This window comes from Oncorhynchus keta, chromosome 15 (assembly GCF_023373465.1).
Source record: "Oncorhynchus keta strain PuntledgeMale-10-30-2019 chromosome 15, Oket_V2, whole genome shotgun sequence".
Classification (NCBI taxonomy): Eukaryota; Metazoa; Chordata; class Actinopteri; order Salmoniformes; family Salmonidae; genus Oncorhynchus; species Oncorhynchus keta.
Genome location: NC_068435.1, coordinates 32,811,171 through 32,835,270, shown reverse-complemented (window position 1 = coordinate 32,835,270; position 24,100 = coordinate 32,811,171). Strand labels below are relative to the sequence as shown.

Sequence of the window (24,100 nt, the reverse complement as noted above, 5' to 3'; positions counted from 1 at the left end):
TCACCACTGATGCAATATATTCACCAGCGATGCAGTATATTCACCAGCGATGCAGTATATTCACCAGCGATGCAGTATATTCACCAGCGATGCAGTATATTCACCAGCGATGCAGTATATTCACCACCGATGCAGTATATTCACCACCGATGCAGTATATTCACCACCGATGCAGTATATTCACCACCGATGCAGTATATTCACCACTGATGCAGTATATTCACCAGCGATGCAGTATATTCACCACTGATGCAGTATATTCACCAGCGATGTAGTATATTCACCAGCGATGTAGTATATTCGCCAGCGATGCAGTATATTCACCAGCGATGCAGTATATTCACCAGCGATGCAGTATATTCACCAGCGATGCAGTATATTCACCAGCGATGCAGTATATTCACCAGCGATGCAGTATATTCACCAGCGATGCAGTATATTCACCAGCGATGCAGTATATTCACCAGCGATGCAGTATATTCACCAGCGATGCAGTATATTCACCAGCGATGCAGTATATTCACCACTGATGTATAATCACCACTGATGTATAATCACCACTGATGTACAGTACAGCTCTCCTTCTTCTAACCCTTCTGTTTCACCTACTGGCCCTCTCCTCTCCCGTCTGTCCCCAGTCCTGGCCATGCATGAAAACGTCCTCAAGTGTCCTACTCCCGGGTGCACAGGAAGAGGCCATGTAAACAGCAATCGTAGCACCCACCGGAGGTACAGCCTGCAGGACTAACCTATTAAAAAATGACAAACTGTACATAGACAGGTTCAATGTCAGACTAATGGGCTTGATTTCCTTCTATTCATCCTCCTCCCCCAGTCTATCAGGCTGCCCCATTGCTGCTGCAGTGAAAGTCCCCAAACCTCAAGAGGAGAGCCCCAAATGCAGACAAGCACCAGAACGATTGTCCAGGTAAAAATCACATGGACTGAGAATGTATGTTATAACACACGTTAAAGCTGTAATATTGCAGTATTGTCACTCTTGACTGTTGACGATTATTGAAGCGCATGTGGACATACATTATGATGACAGTAAACCAATGAGACATTGAAAACTATAGTATAAAACATTTATTCTGAGAGCATAGTCCCTTTTGATATAAAACAGTGTTTGTGCTCGTTGACGATATCATATAAGATCAGGAGCTATGTTGGTTAACATTTACAGTATCGTGTCCAGTTTATCCAGTCAGTGTATTGTAAAAGGAATGACAACATATCGCCTAGCAAAGCATCACAGATACGGTTTCTCAGTGTCATTTGTACTTAAGCAATGGGTTAAGGTCCCATGGGATTCTCCCTATTAGAGATGCAGAGCATAAGAGCTCTTTGTTCCCCTGAAGAGAAATGACAGGCAGACTGCCTACTCATACAAAATGAATTAGTTGGGCAACATGCCTGTGTGTGAACATACAATACAGATCAGATCCCACAATCCAGGAGGAGGACGTTGATATTATTATAGGATTCAAGGGACACCGTGTCCATATTCCTTCACAACCACCTCGTATCAATATTATTCCGTGTTCTATTACTTCCACAATCACCACCACCTCTTCCACATGCAAGTTGTGCATAATGTGCATGCACAGTGGCAAGCAAAAAAAGTATGTGAACCCTTTGGAATGATCTGGATTTCTGCATAAATTGGTCATACAATTAGATCGGATCTTCATCTAAGTCACAACAACAGACAAGCACAGTCTGCTTAAACTGATAACACACAAATTATTGCATTTTCTTGTCTATATTGAATACATCATTTAAACATTCACAGTGTAGGTTGGGAAAACTATGTCAACCCCTAGGCTAATGACTTCTCCAAAAGCTCATTGGAGTCAGGAGTCAGCTAACCTGGAGTACAATCATTGAGTTTGGAGATGTTGGTTAGAGCTGCCCTGCCCTATAAAAAAAAAAACACTTAGCAACATTTGAGTTTGCTATTCACAAGAAGCATTGCCTGATGTGAACCATGCCTCAAACAACAGAGATCTCAGAAGACCCAAGTTTAAGAATTGTGGTCTTGCCTAAAACTGGAAAGGGTTACAAAAGTATCTCTAAAAGCCTCGATGTTCATCAGTCCACGGTAAGACAAATTGTCTATAAATGGAGAAAGTTCAGTACTGTTGTTACTCTCCCTAGGAGTGGCCATCATGCAAAGATGACTGCAAGAGCACAGAGCAGAATGCTCAATGAGTTTAAGTAGAATCCTAGAGTGTCAGCTAAAGACTTACAGAAATCTCTGGAACATGCTAACATCTCTGTTGACGAGTCTACGACACGTAAAACACTAAACAAGAATGGTGTTCATGGGAGGACACCACGGAAGAAGCCACTGCTGTCCAAAACAAAACATTGCTGCATGTCTGAAATACGCAAAAGAGCATCTGGATGTTCCACAGCGCTTCTGGCAAAATATTATGTGGACAGATGAAACTAAAGTTGTGTTGTTTGGAAGGAACACACAACACCATGTGTGGAGAAGAAAAAGTCACAGCACACCAACATCAAAACCTCATCTCAACTGTAAAGTATGGTGGAGGGAGCATCATGATTTGGAGCTGCTTTGCTGCCTCAGGGCCTGGACAGCTTGCTATCATCGACAAAAATTAATTCCCAAGTTTATCAAGACATTTTGCAGGAGAATGTAAGGCTATCTGTCCGCCAATTGAAGCTCAACAGAAGTTGAGTGATGCAACAGGACAACGACCCAAAAGATAGAAGTATATCAACAACAGAATGGCTTCAACAGAAGAAAATACTCCTTCTGGTGTGGCCCAGTCAGTCCTGACCTCAACCTGATTTCAAATGCTGTGGTATGACTTCGAGAGCGATTCGCACCAGACATCCCAATAATATTGCTGAACTGAAACAGTTTTGGAAAGAGGAATGGTCCAAAATTCCTCCTGACTGTGCAGGTCTGACTGTGCAGATCTGATCCGCAACTACAGAAAAGGTTTGGTTGAGGTTATTGCTGCCAAAGGAGGGTCAACCAGTTATTAAATCCAAGGGTTTACGTGCTTTTTTCTAACCTGCACTGTGAATGTTTACACGGTGTGTTCAATAAAGACATGAAAATGTATAATTGTTTGTGTGTTATTAGTTTAAGCAGACAGTGATTGTCTATTGTTGTGACTTAGATGAAGATCAGATTGCATTTTATGACCAATTTATGCAGAAGTCCAGGTAATTCCAAAGGGTTCACATACTTTCTCTTGCCACTGTAAGTGTCATTTCCTGTTCCTTACATGGACTTTATTTGACACATACAGTAGCCACTTTCCTCATCAAATCCAACAACAACACCTCGTCTTCTTGGATTCTTCTCCAACCAGACCTCTCGGCCCCCTCATGAAGAAGTTGGAGTTCAACCAGTACAGCTACAGGTTCGCCCATCACCATCCTGTCACCGCCGCCTTGCAAGCCAACCTCACCAAGGACATGGACAAGTACAGCAAGATCCGCTTTGATTACGCCAGCTTTGATGCACAGGTCTTCGGCAAACAACCTCTGATGGCACCCAACCAGGACCAAAAAATCTCTCCTTCACACTTCCCTGACTGTGAGTTTCGCACATTTTATTTGATTCAGGGGGGGGGGCATGTGTCAAGCCACATTAAATGAATTTAATGTGTCGCTCATCTTCTGCCACAAATGTGCAGCCCATACATGATCAGACAACATCCAAACTATGAGTATGCGACACACTCACAAGGTTCCTGTAAACAAGACAATCATGCTTGTTTAATATTGCTTACATTTACAGTTTAGTCATTTAGCAGACGGTCCTATCCAGAGCAATTTACAGTTAGTGCTTTCATCTTAAGGTAGCTAGGTGGGACAACCACATATCTTCGTCGTATTAAGTAAAACATTTCACAAAGTAGCTATCAGCAAAGTCTGTGCTAGTATGATAATTTGTTTTACAAAAACATTGTTTTGAACAGATCTGTCGGATCCTGAGAGAATTGTCATTTTATCAAGAAATACCTGTATTATCAACACAGACTTTATTTATTCAAGCACAGACTGATGCCATTGCAACCACACTGTAACAGCAAATGTATAGCTGGTTGCATGACGCACCATCATATAGTGAGTATAATCAGTTGTTCCTGTATCTCTGTGTAACTTGCTGAATGCGTGTTCTGTTATCTAGCAGCTCTACAGTACACTGGCTTCCTGGGTGCCCCTGGTAACCTCCTTCCCACGCCTGACCCCGGACGGCACAGCCCACCCACCCATTACAAACCGGGATGTGAGGGGCTCCAAGACACCGCAGCCACCACTGCCATCCTCAACCTCTCAACCCGCTACCGAAGCAACATGGAGGCCATCTCCATCTCCGGCCGGCCCCTGGCATCCTCCACAAAGGTAATCAAATTAGACCACTTGGAAAGGTATTTAATGGGGTCATTTTAAAGCAACTCTGATTTGTGTATAAAAAGGAGAAACATCAAAAGGACTGTTTTTGGCAGAGATTGTGTCTCTGGTGGAAGGGAAACAAGAGGTTCCCCTCCATAAAGCTTTAATATACACAAAAGAACATTTATATAATCACATCAAAAGAAAAAAATACTATCAGCCTTATTTCTCAATTAAAATTAGACTGTAGTTTCTACTTTTATGGAAATAGTCACCATTAATCAAAGATAACTGAAGAAATCTGTCATTCATTTTTATGTTTTTTGCCGATGAGATCTTAGTCGCTCAATTTTTCCTCCAACTAAGATGTTTGGTGCAGTATTTCTAAACTAAAAAATGTGCATGAAAATGAGTGGTCTCTCGTCGAAAAGACAACAAATACTTTACTGAAGAATCCCTACTGTTGACCAATCACTGACGAAGGGGCGTAGGCTTCAGTTACTGACTTCGTCTTGCCTCAAGAAACAATTTTGTGTGCCTGAACAACCAACCTTACCGTCACAAAATGACGTCATAATACATGCACAAACTCTTCCTAGCGGTTACAAACTCCCTTATTTCTCAATTACAACTAGACTCTGTAGTTTATGTAAAACATGTGGTCATGCATATGATTTTATTAATGGACAAAAAAAGGGAAAAATTAATAACTGTATGAAAGTGTGTCTTGCATGCTGCAGATGGCGGAATATATTTTGCTTAGTAATATATTATCCAGGATCAACTGTGTCTCTATCAGATGGCCTATAAAACTAGTTCAGTGGATTAAACCAATCAGCTGAAGGACTCATTAGCTGAAATCTTTTATTCACACAAAACCAAAATCTCAGTGATTTATTAAATGTGCACCAGTTTAGTTTAAAACTTGACCCATTTGTGCATATCCTGTATAATCTCTAGAGCGGAAAAAAACAACTGCCCTGTCCACTACGTGGAAAACCATGATACTCTCAACTGCCCTGTCCACTACGTGGAAAACCATGATACTCTCAACTGCCCTGTCCACTACGTGGAAAACCATGATACTCTCAACTGCCCTGTCCACTACGTGGAAAACCATGATACTCTCAACTGCCCTGTCCACGACGTGGAAAACCATGATACTCTCAACTGCCCTGTCCACGACGTGGAAAACCATGATACTCTCAACTGCCCTGTCCACGACGTGGAAAACCATGATACTCTCAACTGCCCTGTCCACGACGTGGAAAACCATGATACTCTCAACTGCCCTGTCCACGACGTGGAAAACCATGATACTCTCAACTGCCCTGTCCACTACGTGGAAAACCATGATACTCTCAACAGCCCTGTCCACTACGTGGAAAACCATGATACTGTCAACTGCCCTGTCCACTACGTGGAAAACCATGATACTCTCAACTGCCCTGTCCACTACGTGGAAAACCATGATACTGTCAACTGCCCTGTCCACTACGTGGAAAACCATGATACTCTCAACTGCCCTGTCCACTACGTGGAAAACCATGATACTCTCAACTGCCCTGTCCACTACGTGGAAAACCATGATACTCTCAACTGCCCTGTCCACTACGTGGAAAACCATGATACTGTCAACTGCCCTGTCCACGACGTGGAAAACCATGATACTCTCAACTGCCCTGTCCATGACGTGGAAAACCATGATACTCTCAACTGCCCTGTCCACTACGTGGAAAACCATGATACTCTCAACTGCCCTGTCCACGACGTGGAAAACCATGATACTCTCAACTGCCCTGTCCATGACGTGGAAAACCATGATACTCTCAACTGCCCTGTCCACTACGTGGAAAACCATGATACTCTCAACTGCCCTGTCCACGACGTGGAAAACCATGATACTCTCAACTGCCCTGTCCATGACGTGGAAAACCATGATACTCTCAACTGCCCTGTCCACTACGTGGAAAACCATGATACTCTCAACTGCCCTGTCCATGACGTGGAAAACCATGATACTCTCAACTGCCCTGTCCACTACGTGGAAAACCATGATAGTCTCAACTGCCCTGTCCACTACGTGGAAAACCATGATACTCTCAACTGCCCTGTCCACTACGTGGAAAACCATGATACTCTCAACTGAACTGAAACTTGGCCTTCCTATGCATTATGGTTGAGCATAACAACGAATGTCTCAACAAGGCCCGTCTCTACATTATGTAATTTATGACAGATAATATTGATAGATAAATGATTCAAGGTTTCCAACACCTACACAGTACAGAACCCAGCTTGGTGAGCTGAGAATGTGGTCCTGTACCAGGTGCCAACCCACTGAATGAATAAAACAGTGTTAGCAACTTGATCATTTGTGCTCTTCTGCGTTGGACTTATGTAGCATACAGTACACTGTATAGGGCCATGCAACTAATATGTTTGTTATATCTCTGTAGGCTACCAGTGATGCAAATGCAACAAAAATGCACCACAACTCAATGTGAAAACTTCATGCTATTGAGATTAGCTACAGACATGTCACCATCACAGACATAATTAAAATGGACAGCCACACACGCTTGCAATGTCCATGAAAATGATCCCCTTTAATTAATTTGAAAGGCTCTCTTTTGTTACAAAAATAATGGGGGATAGGTTGAATGGGACATATGCGTTGAATAATTGGTTTCATTTATAGGCCGTATTTCGGCATTTAATGAGGGAAAACTTTTAATACTATAAAACCTATAAAGCTGAAGCACACAGCCCAGCATTTCACATAACACAAAATGAGTAACACATCTGTCAGTGAGAAAACGTATGCTGCATTAAGCTTTTTCATTTTTCTTTTAATGGTGATGACCTAAAAACCAGCACCCCCAGCTGCCATCTTAGTTGTATGTCCTAGAAAACAGATAGATTACACAGCTGTCACACAAAAAAAAACTACACACCAAGCAACGATTATTATTTTGTTCAACAGAATTAATGCTGGCTTAACACCACACTTTTACCCCGGTGTTAGATAATCACTCAGCGTCTTATTTTCATGTAAATGTGTATTTGAGGTGCAATTCAAGTTATTTCTCGCAGGAATTATGGTTGTCATTTTCAGAGTGGCGCACACTTAAAGCATTGCAGTTGTTGCTATAAGGCCATGTCATGGAAATATAGGAATTTCAATCTTCATAACCCACATATCGTTATTTCCCATGAAACTGGCGACCCTGTATGTTTTTGTTAAAGACAGTTGACTATTTCAAAAAAGTTCATTACCTGCTGACTGTTACAGAGTCTGACTTGTGAACTTCTTCTCGTTAAGGACACGCCCATAGAGGTGGATGAGAACGGCACTCTGGACCTGAGTATGAAGAAAAGTCGGGAGGTGAATGCCCCACCCAAGGTGCCTTTGGGAGACGTTGCCCTGTCCCCTCCTGAGTCCACTCTCAAGCAGGCCGGCAATGTGCACATCAGCCCTGCCTTCTACCATTCCCTGTGTGAGAGAGACGCCTGGGACACACCTCTCAACTTCAGCAAAGCACAACAAATGATGCACGACAGAGAGGTAGGTACAAGCTCTTGTTAAAGAGAGTGTTCCTCACAGCTGGTGTTCCTGGTTGTTGTTGATTTAAAAGGCCATGACATTCGTACTGTTATTAACTCACCGACGACAACATCTGGTGCTGAACAGAATCTTTGAGAAGTAAATGTTTCACATCACAAGTATATACGTCATAAATACTGTCCGTGTGGATTAAATGTGACTTTAAATGGATGTGTGGTTTACTGTAAGTATCCTTAAGCGTAATACCTCAGCCTTACCGCCGAACCCCTAGGCTTGTGTTTTAAGAGTAATAAGTGGGATGTTTTCATTGATAATGTTCAAAACTCAAGACTGAGACAGGAAGTCAGGAGGTTAAGCAGATTTTTTAAAGACACTTTATTATTAAGACTGCATCCGAAATGGCACCCTATTTCTTCAAAAGTATTGCACTATATAGTGAAAAGGGTCCATTTCAAACGTACATATGTCTCTCAGCAGGAGGATTTTGACGACGCTTCTCTGGAGAACCAGAGCTACTCCGGAGACGCAAGCATGTTAAGCCCCAAGACCAAGATGCTCTTAAGAGATGCTAAGAAAGAGCTGATGAGGTATATCATGTTAAACATGGCGGGTCTGCTCATTCTGGGGGTCCAATGAGGGGAGAAATTGACATATTGAGGCTTCTTTGCTCAGTCATCTGTGTATAATGTGCATTTCCCTCTAAAAAGGTCAGCTGACAGATGGTCAGTCTTAATAACAAAAGTGTAATTCCCGACCAGACCTTTTAAAATGGGGCAGTATATTATAAGTGGGGTGACTGAATACACACTCGGTGAAATGCACGGGACATGATCTATCCTATTATTAGCTCTTATATTGTTACCTATTATATATTACATATCGTTGTGACTGGTATGCCTGCAGGTTCATGTGGAGAGGAAATGTATCTTGTTAAAAGTGAGTTTTTACATGTCCGTATGTCCTCAGCTTTACCACTCTTGACTTTGTAGTTAGACTCTGTATGTTCTCTTGAGTTTGGCTCTGGGGATTTGATTCACTTTATGGCTCGACACGATTGAGTAGTTTACAGGAAACAAGTAGATCTTCCAAGTGAGCACCTTTTTAATGAACAACTTTCTGCCACTCCAAATAAACACCTTCAGAGACGCTGTTGTGGTGAATGTGTTCGGGGAGCAAAATAAGTCCTACTAGATTTCCTGCTGCCACTAACACTTCACACTTCCAATTCCACTAATAACAAGTCAATGTCATGTTACCGAGGTTAACACACTGTGTTGAAAGTCCGTGCATTCTAGAGTATGGTCTTAACTAAGTGTTGTGCTCTCTGCAGCTGTCCTACCCCCGGCTGTGACGGTAGTGGCCATGTAACAGGAAATTATGCGTCACATCGAAGGTAATTACACACTCGTTAACACCAGCTAGTTAACACCGCAAGGCCTGGTTCAGAGGAACTATTGTTGATTGTTTCATGTTGATCAGCATTAATATGCTGCTGGAAAAGGAAACTATTGTTTTTGCAACCTTATTGTCGCTGTGGAATTTAAGTCATTTACAACGGCCTTGTAATTGTACTGAAACGTCGGACAGAAAACCATTTGCATTATCATCTTCAGTTTGTACAGTTGTTATCATATGGTTTGGGAGAGGATGACCTCTCTGCCACATTGCACTGTACAGTACATCAATCACTGTCAGACTTCAATTGAATTTAACTATGATCAAAGGGTTCATTGTAATAACTCTCTGATGTGGATCCTCTGTCTGTAGTGTATCTGGGTGTCCCCTGGCTGACAAGACTCTCAAATCACTGATGGCAGCCAACTCTCAGGAACTAAAGTATGCGTTGTCCTGTCAGTCATTATCAACTGTTTCTAACCTGTTTGTATCCACTCATTCAACTTTGTGCTATTTTATTGGATTACATTATCCATTCTACCTGGTCTCATGCTGTTTTAGTCATACAATACATTGAATACATTGAATCTGGACTTTTATCCACGTTGTGTGATCAGGCTGTATACACTGAGTGTACAAAACATTAAGAACACCTTCCTAATATTGAGTTGCAGCCCCTTTTGCCCTCAGGACAGCCCCAATTCGTTGTGGCATGGACTCTACATGGTGTCAAAAGTGTTCCACAGGGATGTTGACTTCAATTCTTTCCACAGTTGTGTGACGTTGGCTGGATGTCCTTTGGGTGGTGGACCATTCTAGACACACAATGGGAAATTGTTTAGCATGAAAAACCCAGCAGCGTTGCAGTTCTTGACACACTCGAACCGGAGCGCCTGGTACCAACTACCATACATACTCCGTTCAAAGGCACTTAAATCTTTTGTCTTGCCCATTCACCCTCTGAATGGCTTAAAAATCCTTCTTTAACCTGCCTCCTCCCCTTCATCTACACTGATTGAAATGGATTTAACAGGTGACATCAATAAGGGATTATAGCTTTCACCTGGTCAGTCTGTGTCATGTAAAGAGCCCGTGTTCCTAATGTTTTGTACACTCAGGGTACATAAAACAATGTACTGTATATCTCCTGACCTCATGAAGATCCTTTGCCTTCCATTTTTTTTAATACATTTAAATATGATATAATTGTTCCAGAGTTTCACCTGATTTGCCTGTCTCTCCACCTGCAGGTGCCCAACACTTGGATGTGATGGATCTGGACACGTGACCGGGAATTATGCTTCACACAGAAGGTAGTCTAGACTGGATGACACGAATGACTGAATTGATTAGAAATGGAATGGAAATGTGTTTGAATCTTGTTGTTTATCTTTCTGAATTTATTCATCTTTGACTTTTGGTAAACTGTTTTTACATCCAAGAAGATACGATTCTGACGACTGATTCTTGAAAACTGATTTTGTTTTTTAGAATGTTGTTTTCAATGACATGCTTTGTGAGAATCACTGATGGAAGAGTTTGCTTGATTTTAGCCCTAAATTAGTGTTCATTATTGTTAAACCGTATTGTCTCTAAACATTTGTAGTTTGTCAGGATGTCCACGTGCCAGAAAGGGAGGCTTGAAGCTTACACCAAACAAAGATGAAAAAGACGACCAAGAAATGAAGTAAGAGATTATTCTTATGATTGTTGTTTTTCATGACTACATGATTGCTGTCTCAATGAATGAAATTACTTGTATCCGGTGGTTAAGAGGTCATTATACCAGAAAAATGAAAAGGAAATTGTTTACAATGATTAACAACATGTGTATAATATATGTTTCAAACACTGTAATATTTTTGAGTTGTTTTAATAGAATATCTGTCTTATCACTCTCTTGTGAGTGTTTTCCTTATCATGGTGTGTTGTTTATTACAGGTCCCCCATACTACTGTATGGGTACAAAGCTTTGATTCACTGATGTAAAGCAGAATTATTCTAGATGCAGTTGTCTCTGGAAAGCTGATATTGGTCTTTAAAACAAACAAAAACATTTAATTGATTGCTGCTGCTTGAATCCAAAGTCCAATGTATGAGACCTTGTTTACTTCTACATCTGGACAGACACAGATTTCCCATTCTTTTTAAATTACTAATGCAGGGCCAAGAGCTTAGGAATTAGACTGGAATAAATCGCATACACATTAAGAGAGGGCGGGGGAGCGACAGGTAGCCTAGCGGTAAGAGCGTTGGGCCAATCACAGAAAGGTTGCTAGTTCGAATCTACCTACATGTAGTGCATCTGTAATGTTACTAGATTATTGTAAATTGTCGGCCATATGGCATGATTCTATTGTCCTGGTGCCTTACATCTGTGTTGAGTAGATGGATGGACGTAATGGGGTTGTTTTGTCCTCTAAGTGCTAGCAGTACTCTGAACAACGAAGTGCAACAACAAGCTTTGTTACAGTAGTACTCTGTTTGCACGCTAGCTCTGTGTTCCATTTGTACCATCTCAGCCTGCCTTTCACCTTTACCAATAAGGGAAGAGTTCAGCAACCCTCAAAATTACATTCTTTCACATGACGGGATACATGACAATTATGTGTAATTCATGTCACTCCATTACTGACCTGGAGAAAAGAGAGCTGGAAAAAAATGTAATTACCCTTATAACTCTTAATAATATTCAGCCAGACTTGTGCTTATGTTTTTCGATTACAAACACCAATAACCTACCTAGTACTGTATATGTAGGCTATATCAATCTGAATGTGTTTATTATTCCAAAGTTTTTCTGGATCAGCAATTTGGCTGATACGATTATTTGAGCCTGTTGTCAGTTTTGTTGACTACATTTTTAATCAGCATTTGACTGGATTAATCAATGTAATGGTTTGACAACTCTTCCGGTCTAGTTAGTGAGGGATATTTATGAACTGTGCAAATGATTTGTTTGAGTATGTATGTATGTATGTATGTATGTATGTATGTATGTATGTATGTATGTATGTATGTATGTATGTATGTATGTATGTATGTATGTATGTATTATGTGTGGTTTAACAGGTTAAGTAAAGTCGTCGCAACTCAGTTGACAGCATTTTGATCTACTTACATTTCCATTGTACCTAAACTCTACACAGCGATAGATTTACATATCTCAGATCATACTGTATTTACTACATCTGTCATATCAAATGGCCTTAACTGCCAAACTATTCTGAGGGAAAAACAGCTTACTGATGACAATAATCTTTCTCCTCTGCCTAATCGGAATGAGAATAGACGTCTCTCACAGCGGCACTCTGTACATTGTCAACAGTCTGTGTGACAACATGAATCTCTCCACTAGCAGTATAAGGGGAGGACATCAGATAGCAACAGACTCCTGGGTGTATTCTGAACGTAGATATATAATTAGTAGACCTGACACAGTTCCATATTCTATCTGACAGATAATCATATCTGTTCTATGCGATGCATTTCTAGCTGAATGTTTTGTAACGTAAAATCCTCCTGAACAGACCCCTTGTTTGTCTCCCTACTAGGTGTCCAGTGATAGGTTGTGATGGGCAGGGCCACACATCGGGGAAGTACACATCTCACCGCAGTGCAGGGAGCTGCCCCCTCACTGCCAAGAGGCAGAACGAGTCATCCATCAATGGCCTCCCCTTCCCCTGGAATAAGGCCTGCAAACAGGAACTGCCCCACTGTCCCCTGCCCGGCTGCAATGGCCTTGGACACGCCAATAACGTGTTTGTCACCCATAGAAGGTGAGGTTGCATTGCGTCAATTTTGTCCCATACGATTCCAGTGAAATGTTTATAATTTCTATTGATACTACTATCCTTGACCACCGACCCTTAATTAAAGGTGCACTCCAACTAAATAGCTTTGAGATTGACAGTTGTGAGTTGGTAATATTTTTGTAATTTGAATTTTATTTCTATATAGTTTGTCGGGATGCCCACTTAATGCTCAAAGTATCAAGAAGAAGATGTCAGGAGAGGAGATGGTGACTATTAAACTGAAAGCCAGCAGTGGTAAGTCTCGGTGCTGTACTGTACATACAGTATATGCTTTGGCAGGATAATATATTTTATGGAAATGTTCATCTTAGTACCATCAAAGTATGTGTAGACCCCCTCCTAGTTGATTCACTAAAGCAAAGTAGCAGGTTTAGTTTGAACTTCGTAAGAGTATTCTCCATTTCCAAACAGGAGTCGACAACGACGATGACATGCAACACTTGGATCATGAAATCAAGGAACTGAATGAATCCAACCTGAAAATAGAAGCTGACATGATGCAACTGCAGACCCAGGTAAATATCCACATCTGTGATGATATGATGGTTTTCAAAGGACTCGGGCTTAATTCAGGTTGACAAGTTTTCCTCTCCCCTGAAAGCAGATTTCATCGATGGAATGTAACCTGAAGACAATTGAGGAGGAGAACAAGATGATTGAACAGCACAACGACAGCCTTCTGAAGGAGTTAGCTCGCCTCAGCCAAGCTCTCATCAACAGTCTCACAGACATCCAACTGCCTCAAATGGTACAGTAGGCCTCATCCGAACCTCCCCACTTGCACTTGTAGCATTTTTTAACCATATTTCTATCTATAGTGCAGCATTTTCCTTGGGAGGGGTGCACGTTTTGGTTTTTGCCCGAACACTACACAGTTTTGAATTAGCTGTGTAGTGCTAGGGGAAAACCCAAAACGTGCACCCCTTGGGGTCCAGAGGACAGAGTTTGGTAAACCCCGCTATAGTGGTATTAAATTCATATTCTCACTATATGCTTCAGTTTTTGAACTAATATTAGAACATGTTTGTGTTCCAGGGGCCCATAAGTGAGCATAATTTCGAAGCCTATGTGAACACATTAACAGATCTGTACAACAACTCGGAGCACGACTACTCTCCCGAGTGTAAGGCTCTCTTGGATAATATCAAACAGGCTATAAAGGGAATCCACGTTTAAGCTGTCAAGCCACCAAGAGGAGGTATCTTTGAGTTGGGATAATGGTATTGGATGACTGTGTTTTTCCTGGAGAGTGCAGTGCTGGCTTAGTTGCATGTATAAGACAAAGCTTTGGGAAATGTGTCAACATTTCACAGTTGAATACATTGCACTGAGACAATTACCAGCTGAAAATAATTTTTCATGTTTTTTAAAGCTTCTGTATTCACATGTTATTTCTGGTGAGATTTCTACCCCCCTTGCACTTAATTATTTTGTATGGTTTGCTTGATTTAACTCTGTATTTGTTATGTTTTTGTCATTCGTTATGTTATTGCTATTTATCATCTTTATTCATCAATGTATTTAAACATTTTTTAAAATTGTATTTCTATGATTGTAAAATGCTAAATATTTGAAATCCTTTGACTAATTGTATATTACATTGATGCACATTCCAGTTTTAATCATAGCTCTCTTTTGCCGTCTAGTGGTGGTTTATTTATGTCAGATCAGATTCTAATAAAACAATTTGGATCTCCCACGAAGGTAGAGAAATCTCCTAGACTAATCCAGAATCAACATTTTTTTTAAATTGTTGCTTTCGATTTGTATTTAATATTCAACCCTGAATGTATGGTAAGACAAAATGAAGACTCAAAAATGCAATGCTACTGTACTGTATACTCATAATTCAACAATATGTTCAAAGTTGACTGCAATTGGGGAGTTGCGTTTGGCTCTTAGCAAAATGCAACATTGTTTTATTTCATTCAATTAACTGAATGTCAAATTCAACGTTGAGTGTGTTGCTAGAATAGAGCAGCACAATTGATAAATCCACTTTGACAAGATATTGTCTTTCTTTTTCTTAAATAATATAGATATTAAACTGCCTTCTGTGCACACACTGTGTGTGCATATATGTGCCTACATGTACATGAATACATAAAATATACAGTTCTCTGTTTTGTGGTAGGACAGTATTATGTGGATGGTGTGTCATTTATTATACAGTACACTTATTTTCAAAGGAGAAAATGTTCTTAATGACTGTTTATATGCCATTTCAAATATTTAAGCATTGTCTCAGTAGCTGTAATCTCAAAGTCAGGTCTTGAAGTTTCACAGGTTAAGAAGTGTTAGTGCTTTTTTAAACGTTTGACTTATTTTCAGCATGGGACAAAATGGTGTGGATGGTATTAGAAGAAATGAACCACCACCATACAAACATTTACTCTGAGTACTATTATGACACCTTTTAAAATGTATGCTCATTATTACTTGATGATGGTCGGTGGCATTTCTGTTTCAGTAGTCATACCAATTTCAAAATATCCCCCAAAAGGCACCTGGTGGCATAAATATCACTGCCGGTTCTTTAGGGCCAGCATGTATTTTCATCCTGTCAATCATTTTGCAAACTGTCAATCATTTTGATTTTCAGTTCATCACTATTACTTGAAGCAAAAGGGGACAAACAAACAATGGTATTGCTAGTTCTTAACTGTTTGTTTTCAATTGTTTATGTTTTATTTATTCTTAAATTGAGTTGTGAATCAGTTGCACTTTCACTTTTTTTCCTGTTGTATTTCAGTTGAGTTCTATTGCCCTGGGGTTCCAGAGAAAGATGACGCTTTCTTTGTTTGTGAGCATTGCTCTTGATGTCGCAGTACAACGTTATTATTTTGCAGTTTTCATGGGTTGACAGTCCTATCAAGTTACAATAAATGGAGTTTGACTAGGCCTACTACACATGTCCTGAGGAAGAATTCGAAGAGGTGCATATCTGCAAAACATAGCCAAATTAAGGACCCTTGTTGAGAAAAATACTTTCTTTTATTCAAATACTCAACACATTGTAAAGAATTGTAATCTTGAAAAATGTAATCATTTAACATTTTAACTTAATAATTGTGTTAATTTATTTATAATTCGTAATATTTAATTCATATACCACACATTGTTTGCTCAGGAAGTTTTGTGAAGAATATTTATTTTTCCCTGTTCGTATTTGATGTTTTGTAATGTGAACTGGATTTTTGTGGAATGATATCAGTATGATGAAACTGTAGTGTATTTTCTTTCCTTTTTCATTCAAATGTTATGCTTTTTCAGTTCAAGTAGTTTGTAAATCGAAAGTATTACTTTTGCTATTTCATAAGCAGATATGCGCTGTGTTGTACAGTTTGTGTATGGTAGAAATAAAACTTTTAAAATGGTGGTGTGTGATTCTCAGACCTAATATAGTACAGTATATTGATGTGGCCATATTGGTACATTGGATCACTTTCCTCCCCATACTGTCACTGTAGCTTCATGAAGTCAATACCTGAGGATGACAAGTCTGTGCCACCTGGTGGTGAGTAGCAATAAGACAAGGCATCTCAGATGAGAAAGTAGGCAAATACAGGTATATAGGCCTATTCTTTGTTCATTGCTGACAATTTGGTTGCTGATATGTATATTAATTGAAACCCATTCATTCAATTCACAATCCTCATAGAATTGTACAAGTGTATCAGTATGTTCATTCAGAATGAAGCCAGAGACCAAATAAAGTGAGTGAGCAGGCTTTGCCAAGCAGTCCTTTGAAGCAATCGATTTCAAAGAGACAGTACAAGAGCAGAAAGCACTACAAATCAACCCATTTGAACTTGTCACCTCATGATGAGGTTGCTTACTAGCTAAAACTACATGACATCCAGATATAGTTAGCAGATTAGCAGTTTTCATCTCAGCACACCTCATCAAAACTAAGTATAGGCCAGCTACACTCCACTCCATACGTATTCGGACAGTAAAACCTAAAAATATATTTGTCTCTATACTCCAGAATTTTGATTGCTTTGAGATTTTTTAAAAATCATATTAGGCAAAGTACATAATGTCAACTTTTATTTCAGCGTTTGGAAATGAAAGCACTTTACAGTGCCTTCGGAAAGTATTCAGACCTCTTAACTTTTTAAAATTTTGTTACATTAGAGTCTTATTCTAAAATGTATTAAATGAAAAAAAAAAAACCTCAGCAATCTACACACGATACCCCATAATGACAAAGCGAAAACAGGTTTTAGAAATGTTTGCAAATGTATTCAAAATAAAAAACAGAAATACCTTATTTTACATAAGTATTCAGACCTTTTGCTTTGAGACTCGAAATTGAGCTCAGGTGCATCAGGTTTCCATCATCCTTGAGATTATCATTATTATCACATCGGTATTATTATGTTATGCCAACCATATCAGTAATTGTGTTTATATCCACAACTCAGAATATGAGTTATTATGACAATTGTTTTGCTGCTTTTAAACTAAAATATTCTAGTTCTAGTTCAAACTGCCTCAACTGTGTCTGTGGCTAAAATCATAATTTTATGTTTTAGACATTGCACTGAATATTTTCTTTACACTTATCACTGGCTTTACACATATCCTTTTGATGTTGAGATAGATGTAGGTTTATCCCGGACGAGCCCCCAGCTACACCTCATTTCAGCTGACGTGTGATTTCCAGCTCAACCACTTTAGTATGAAAGAAGCCAGAGTTTTTGTGTTTCCCTAGTTTTGTTTTGCTCCATACTCATTTTGCTTCTCTATCATAAGTTTGTGTGGATTTTTCTTTTGGTTTGTCTTTTTGGAGGCAAACCAAGTGGGCAATGTTCCCTCTAATTTCTTTTGTCACTGGGAGAATTTCGGGTCTGTTGAGCGAAAAATTGAAAATTGTGAAAGTTCTGTGCAACTTCCAGCGCTTGTCTACTGTGAGCACTAAGGCTGTACCCGCTTTAAGTTATAGTTTTACCAGTGGCCAAGTATATTACTGTGGCTATTTGATCCTAATGTACAGTGCATTTGGAAATTATTCAGACACCTTGACTTTTTCCACATTTTCTACACACAATACCCCATAATGACAAATCAACAACAGCTTTTTAAAAATGACTGCTAATTTATAACAAAAAAACCCAGGAAATATTACCTTTACATAAGTATTCATGGTGGAGGCTCAATCAAGGCTCATTCAAGGTAGCCGGCTTGACTACTTTCTTATGTCATTTTTGTTGGCACCAAAAGTTAGAGGAGTGTTGATAGGGGGTAGGATGCGGTCGGACCATCAAATAATTGGTGTACACATTACTCTTACAGAATTTCAGTGAGGGCGAGGATATTGGAAATGTAATCAAAGCGTACTGGATGACAACTTGTTTTTAACCAAGAATTTATAACTGATATTTTCCTACATAAAACATAGGTACAGCAGATCCTCTACTTGTATGGGACACTTTTAAATGCGCCTTTAGAGGCCATGCAATGCAATACATCTTTAAAACAAAAACAATTTAGGTCAATAGAGTTCATTTTAACAAAGTAAATAGAGGAACTAACAGTACATATATATATCAACATATATATATCAATAACAACTGTAACATAGAGGCACAGAATAAGTTAGAGGAAAAACAAAAAGAAGAGGAATTTATTATAAAAGTGTAATAAATTATAAAAAAATTAAGTGAACTGGAAGGAGTATGGGGCAAAATGCACAAAATTATCTTTTCATCTTCAACATAGAAATGCTACCAATTTTCTTTTATACAGAAACTTGTTACAAATAACAGAGTCATCCAAAACAATATTTTGAAAGAGGAAACAAAATACTTTAAGCACATTTTGTATTTCAGTCTCATCCATCTCCACTAACAAGTTAATTGTAAGGCTTTTTCTATTAATGGTGTAAAATTAACAGCTGTAAAGAAATACTAATGGGAAGGCCTAATTACAGAGAAGGAACTTCTAGATGCAATTAAGGCCTTCAAGTCCAGGATAAACTCCAGGGATGTATGACATACCAGTTGAGGTATATCAAATATTTTTGATGTACTCAAAGGTCCATTATTAACATATTTTAACCACTCTATAAATATGGTAGACCATCAGATACTCGGCAAGAATATCTGATTTCACTATTACTGAAACAGGATCCAGGTGTAAATATAAAGTTCCAGTCCACCTGAAAAACTGGATACCCCTTACACTTCAGTTTTGTGAGCCGTTATTCTAGCAAAATACATAGCGTATAGAATTTTAAAAAGTTTTGTCAGATATTTTTCATCCCAATAAAAAAAAAGAACAATACATTGGAGATAATATAAGACATGTACTGGAAGCAATAGAACACTATGACAAAATCTGGGAAACCAGGCCTGGTATTCATGGCTGACTTTGAAAGGCCTTTGATAAAGTACAACTGGAATTTATACATACATGCATGGACTATTTTAATTTAGGAGAATGGGTTAAAGTTATGTACAGTAACCCCAGGTTTAAATAGTAAATAATGGCTACTTCTCAGAAAGTATTAAATCGTCAAGAGGAGTAAAACAAGGTTGTCCACTATCGGCATATCTATTTATTATGACCATTGCATTGATATGTTAGCTATTAAAATGAGATTCAACAATAATATCAAGGGGCAAAAGATCCAGGACAAAGGTGTCATTGTACGCTGATGATTAATGTTTTCTTTTAAATCTGCAATTTGGATCCCTGCACAGCCTCATAGATTATGTAGATAATGTATCTAACCTCTCTGGATTACAACCGAATGAAGATAAATGCAGTATATTACGCATTGGATAGCTAAAATATACAACTTTTACATTACCGTGTAGTTTACCAATAAAATTATTTAATGATTCTGTCTCTTCGCAGCACAATCTGCAGAGCTGGGATGGTGGTATCCCCCATATATATATATACAGTTGAAGTCAGAAGTTTACATACACCTTAGCCAAATAGATTTAAACTCAGTTTTTCACAATTCCTGACATTTAATCCTAGTAAACATTCCCTTTCTTAGGTCAGTTAGGATCACCGCTTTCTTTTAAGAATGTGAAATGTCAGAACAATAGTAGAGAAAATGATTTATTTCCGTTTTTTTTATTTCATCACATTCCCAGTGGGTCAGAAGTTTACAAGCACTCAAATAGTATTTGGTAGCATTGCCTTTAAATTGTTTAACTTGAGTCAAACGTTTCGGGTAGCCTTCCACAAGCTTCTCGCAATAAGTGGGGTGAATTTAGCCCATTCCTCCTGATAGAGCTGGTGTAACTGAGTCAGGTTTGTAGGCCTCCATGCTCGCACACACTTTTTCAGTTCTGCCAACATGTTTTCTATAGGATTGAGGTCAGGGCTTTGTGATGGCCACTTCCTGACTGATGCCTTGAGATGTTGCTTCAATATATCCACATAATTTCCCTACCTCATGATGCCATCTATTTTGTGAAGTGCACCAGTCCCTCCTGCAGCAAAGCACCCCCCACAACATGATGCTTCCACCCCCGTGCTTAACGGTATAACGGCTGCCACCCCCGACTTCAACTCTCTATATATAACATCCTATTGTTTGCAAGAATTGTATAATCATTTCAATTGAAACGTTTTTGAATCTGGGTGTCATTTTGTGTATCAGTTCATAAACCATGTGCCATGGAATCAGTATATCGAATATCTACTCCCAACTATTTTGCAACCTGCATTGTGGCATTGTCCATTTTTTGGGCCTTAATAAATTAATCTGGTATACTTTTTTATTTATCACAATTTTCTTTAGACAATTTTGGTTTTAATGCAAGGCCGACAGACGCTCCTTACCCTCTCCCCCTTCCACGTTGCCTCCTCTATTTTTGCGGTAATGCTGCAATCAGTATGTTGTAATTTTGGATAGAACACACATTTCCATATATTTTTGTTAACTGCATGTGTGACATAACTCCACCAGTCCAATTTATGATATAATTTTAAACGGTTATACAATTTTAAAAATATTTTTCAAAAAATAATGATTTTTAAAAACATTTAGTTATAATATTTGTTGTAATATTTGTTCTGGCTTTTCTGCTGGATTAATGTGAAATTGCAACCAGCTGTCTATGGCTTGTTTTAAAAAGCAATATTTTGGAGATTATTTCATTTTCAAATAACCAAAAGTGAGAGGTTGTAATCTGAATTAAGGGAAAAAGGCTATTCTTGAACATCATTCCTAATCTTCTAGAGAATCAGTTCAGATGTTATTATATAAATAGGTGTGAAGTGGAATATTTGTTGCTCATATAATTACCAAAACAAGTTGTTAAGTATAGCAAGGGCCATAAGTAAATAGGTAAACTGGCATATGACTAAATACTGAATCAGGGGAATTATTTCACAAATAGATGGTAGCAATATTTTATCTAATTTGGCTGACTTTCCATTAAAATGTATTGTAGTGAGAGTATGTACAGAGTACAGAGTACAGAGTATGTCCACATCACCTTCAGACCATTTTATTGGTAAACTACACGGTAATGTAAAAGTTGAATATTTTAGCTATCCAATGCGTAATATACTGTATTTATCATAATTTTGTTGTAATCCAGAGAGGTCAGATATATTATCTAGATAATCTATGAGGCTGTGCAGGGATCCAAATAGCAGATTTAAAAGAAAACATTAATCGTCAGCGTACAATGACACCTTTGTCCTGGATCTTTTGCCCCTTGATATTATTGTTGAATCTCATTTTAATAGCTAACATTTCAATGGTCATAATAAATAGATATGCCGATAGTGGACAACCTTGTTTTACTCCTCTTGACAATTTAATACTTTCTGAGAAGTAGCCATTATTTACTATTTTACACCTGGGGTTACTGTACATAATTTTAGCTAATTCTCCTAAATTAAAATAGTCCATGCATTTATGTATAAATTCCAGTTGTACTTTATCAAAGGTCTTTCAAAGTCAGCCATGAATACCAGGCCTGGTTTCCCAGATTTTTCAGTGTTCTATTGCTTCCGGTACATGTCTTATATTATCTCCAATGTATTGTTCTTTTTTTTTATTACGATGAAAAATATCTGACAATACCTTTTTTAAACTCTATACGCTATGTATTTTACTAGAATAATGGCTCACAAAACTGAAGTGTAAGGGGTATCCAGTTTTTCAGGTGGACTGGAACTTTATATTTACCACCTGGGTCCTGTTTCAGTAATAGTGAAATCAGATATTCTTGCCGAGTATCTGATAGTCTACCATATTTCTAGGAGTGGTTAAAATATGTTAATAATGGACCTTTGAGTACATCAAAAATATTTGATATACCTCAACTGGTATGCCATACAGCGCTGGAGTTTTCCTGGACTTGAAGGCCTTAATTGCATCTAGAAGTTCCTTCTCTGTAATTAGGCCTTCCCATTAGTATTTCTTTACAGCTGTTAATTTTACACCATTAACAGAAAAAGCCTTACAATTAACTTGTTAGTGGAGATGGATGAGACTGAAATACAAAATGTGCTTAAAGTAATTTGTTTCCTCTTTCAAAATATTGTTTTGGATGACTCTGTTATTTGTAACAAGTTTCTGTATAAAAAAAAAATTGGTAGCATTTCTATGTTGAAGATGAAAAGATAATTTTGTGCATTTTGCCCCATACTCCTTCCAGTTCACTTTATTTTTTATAATTTATTACCCTTTTATAATAAATTCCTCTTCTTTTTGTTTTTCCTCTAACTTATTCTGTGCCTCTATGTTACAGTTTTTATTGATATCTATCTGTACTATATCTGTTAGTTCCTCTATTTCCTTTGTTAAAATGAACTCTATTGACCTAAATTGTTTTTGTTTTAAAGATGAGTATTGCATTGCATGGCCTCTAAGGGCGCATTTAAAAGTGTCCCATACAAGTAGGACCATACAAGAGGATCTGCTGTACCTATTTTTTAAAACCTTTTAAGTCAGTTAAGAACACATTCTTATTTTCAATGACAGCCTAGGAACAGTGGGTTATCTGCCTGTTCAGGGGCAGAACGACAGATTTGAACCTTGTCAGCTCAGGGATTTGAACTTGCAACGCTCTAACCACTAGGCTACCCTGCCGCCCCTATGTTTTATGTAGGAAAATATCAGTTATAAATTATTGTTTAAAAACAAGTTGTCATCCAGTACGCTTTGATTAAATTTCCAATATCCTCACCCTCACTGAAATTCTGTAATTATTTGATGGTCCGACCCCCTATCAACACTCTAACTTTTGGTGCAACATATTTGGCCACTGGTAAAACTATAACTTAAAGCGGATACAGCCTCAGTGCTCACAGTAGACAAGCGCTGGAAGTTGCACAGAACTTTCACAATTTTCAAGTTTTCGCTCAACAGACCTGAAATTCTCTGTGACAAAAGAAATTAGAGGGAACATTGCCCATTAGGTTTGCCGCCTTCTCTAAAAGTTGGTGTCTTATAGTAGAGAAATGAACATTAACTTATCTGGCAACAACTCAGGTGAACATTCCTCCAGTCATTGCACACTCCCTCAAAATTTGAGACATCTGTGGCATTATGTTGTGTGAAAAAGAGTGGCTTTATATTATCCCCAGCACAAGGTGGACCTGTGTAAGTATCATGCTGTTTAATCACCTTCTTGATATGCCACACCTGTCAGGTGGATGGATTATCTTGGCAAACAAGAAATGGTCACTAACAGGGATGTAAAAAATGAGTGTACAAAATTTGAGAGAAATAAGCTTTCTGGGATATTTAATTTCAGCTCATGACACATGGGACCAACTACATGTTGCGTTTATATTTTTGTTCAGTATAATTGAAAAGCCCGGAATGTCCTCTCAAAGGGAGAACGGGACTTCATACAGTGGCTTTTATGCCCTCAGAGATAAAGACCAATATCTAATGTCCACTAGAGAGGACAGCAATGTATTGCTGGGTCTCAGGGGTATATATATGTCT

At 38.6% G+C, this 24,100-nt stretch overlaps 1 protein-coding gene across 5 annotated transcripts in view; it reads left to right on the top strand.

Annotated features, from left to right (window-relative positions):
* LOC118394800 (suppression of tumorigenicity 18 protein-like) overlaps positions 1 to 16,540 on the top strand; it is a 42,364-nt gene extending 25,824 nt beyond the window's left edge. For 2 of the 5 annotated variants that reach the window (XM_035788360.1, XM_035788356.1), the window contains exons 8-22: positions 639 to 729; positions 836 to 928; positions 3,291 to 3,580; positions 4,178 to 4,392; positions 7,709 to 7,951; positions 8,426 to 8,538; positions 9,282 to 9,344; positions 9,719 to 9,787; positions 10,597 to 10,659; positions 10,953 to 11,033; positions 12,901 to 13,125; positions 13,307 to 13,395; positions 13,573 to 13,676; positions 13,763 to 13,909; positions 14,197 to 16,540. In XM_035788360.1, the coding sequence (XP_035644253.1) occupies positions 639 to 729; positions 836 to 928; positions 3,291 to 3,580; positions 4,178 to 4,392; positions 7,709 to 7,951; positions 8,426 to 8,538; positions 9,282 to 9,344; positions 9,719 to 9,787; positions 10,597 to 10,659; positions 10,953 to 11,033; positions 12,901 to 13,125; positions 13,307 to 13,395; positions 13,573 to 13,676; positions 13,763 to 13,909; positions 14,197 to 14,337 (2,027 nt within the window). In that variant the 3' untranslated portion in view covers positions 14,338 to 16,540. The remainder of the gene's footprint in view (positions 1 to 638; positions 730 to 835; positions 929 to 3,290; positions 3,581 to 4,177; positions 4,393 to 7,708; positions 7,952 to 8,425; positions 8,539 to 9,281; positions 9,345 to 9,718; positions 9,788 to 10,596; positions 10,660 to 10,952; positions 11,034 to 12,900; positions 13,126 to 13,306; positions 13,396 to 13,572; positions 13,677 to 13,762; positions 13,910 to 14,196) is intronic. The other 3 variants (XM_035788359.1, XM_035788358.1, XM_035788357.2) reach the window with 3 other exon arrangements.
* The last annotated feature ends 7,560 nt before the right edge of the window (positions 16,541 to 24,100 follow it).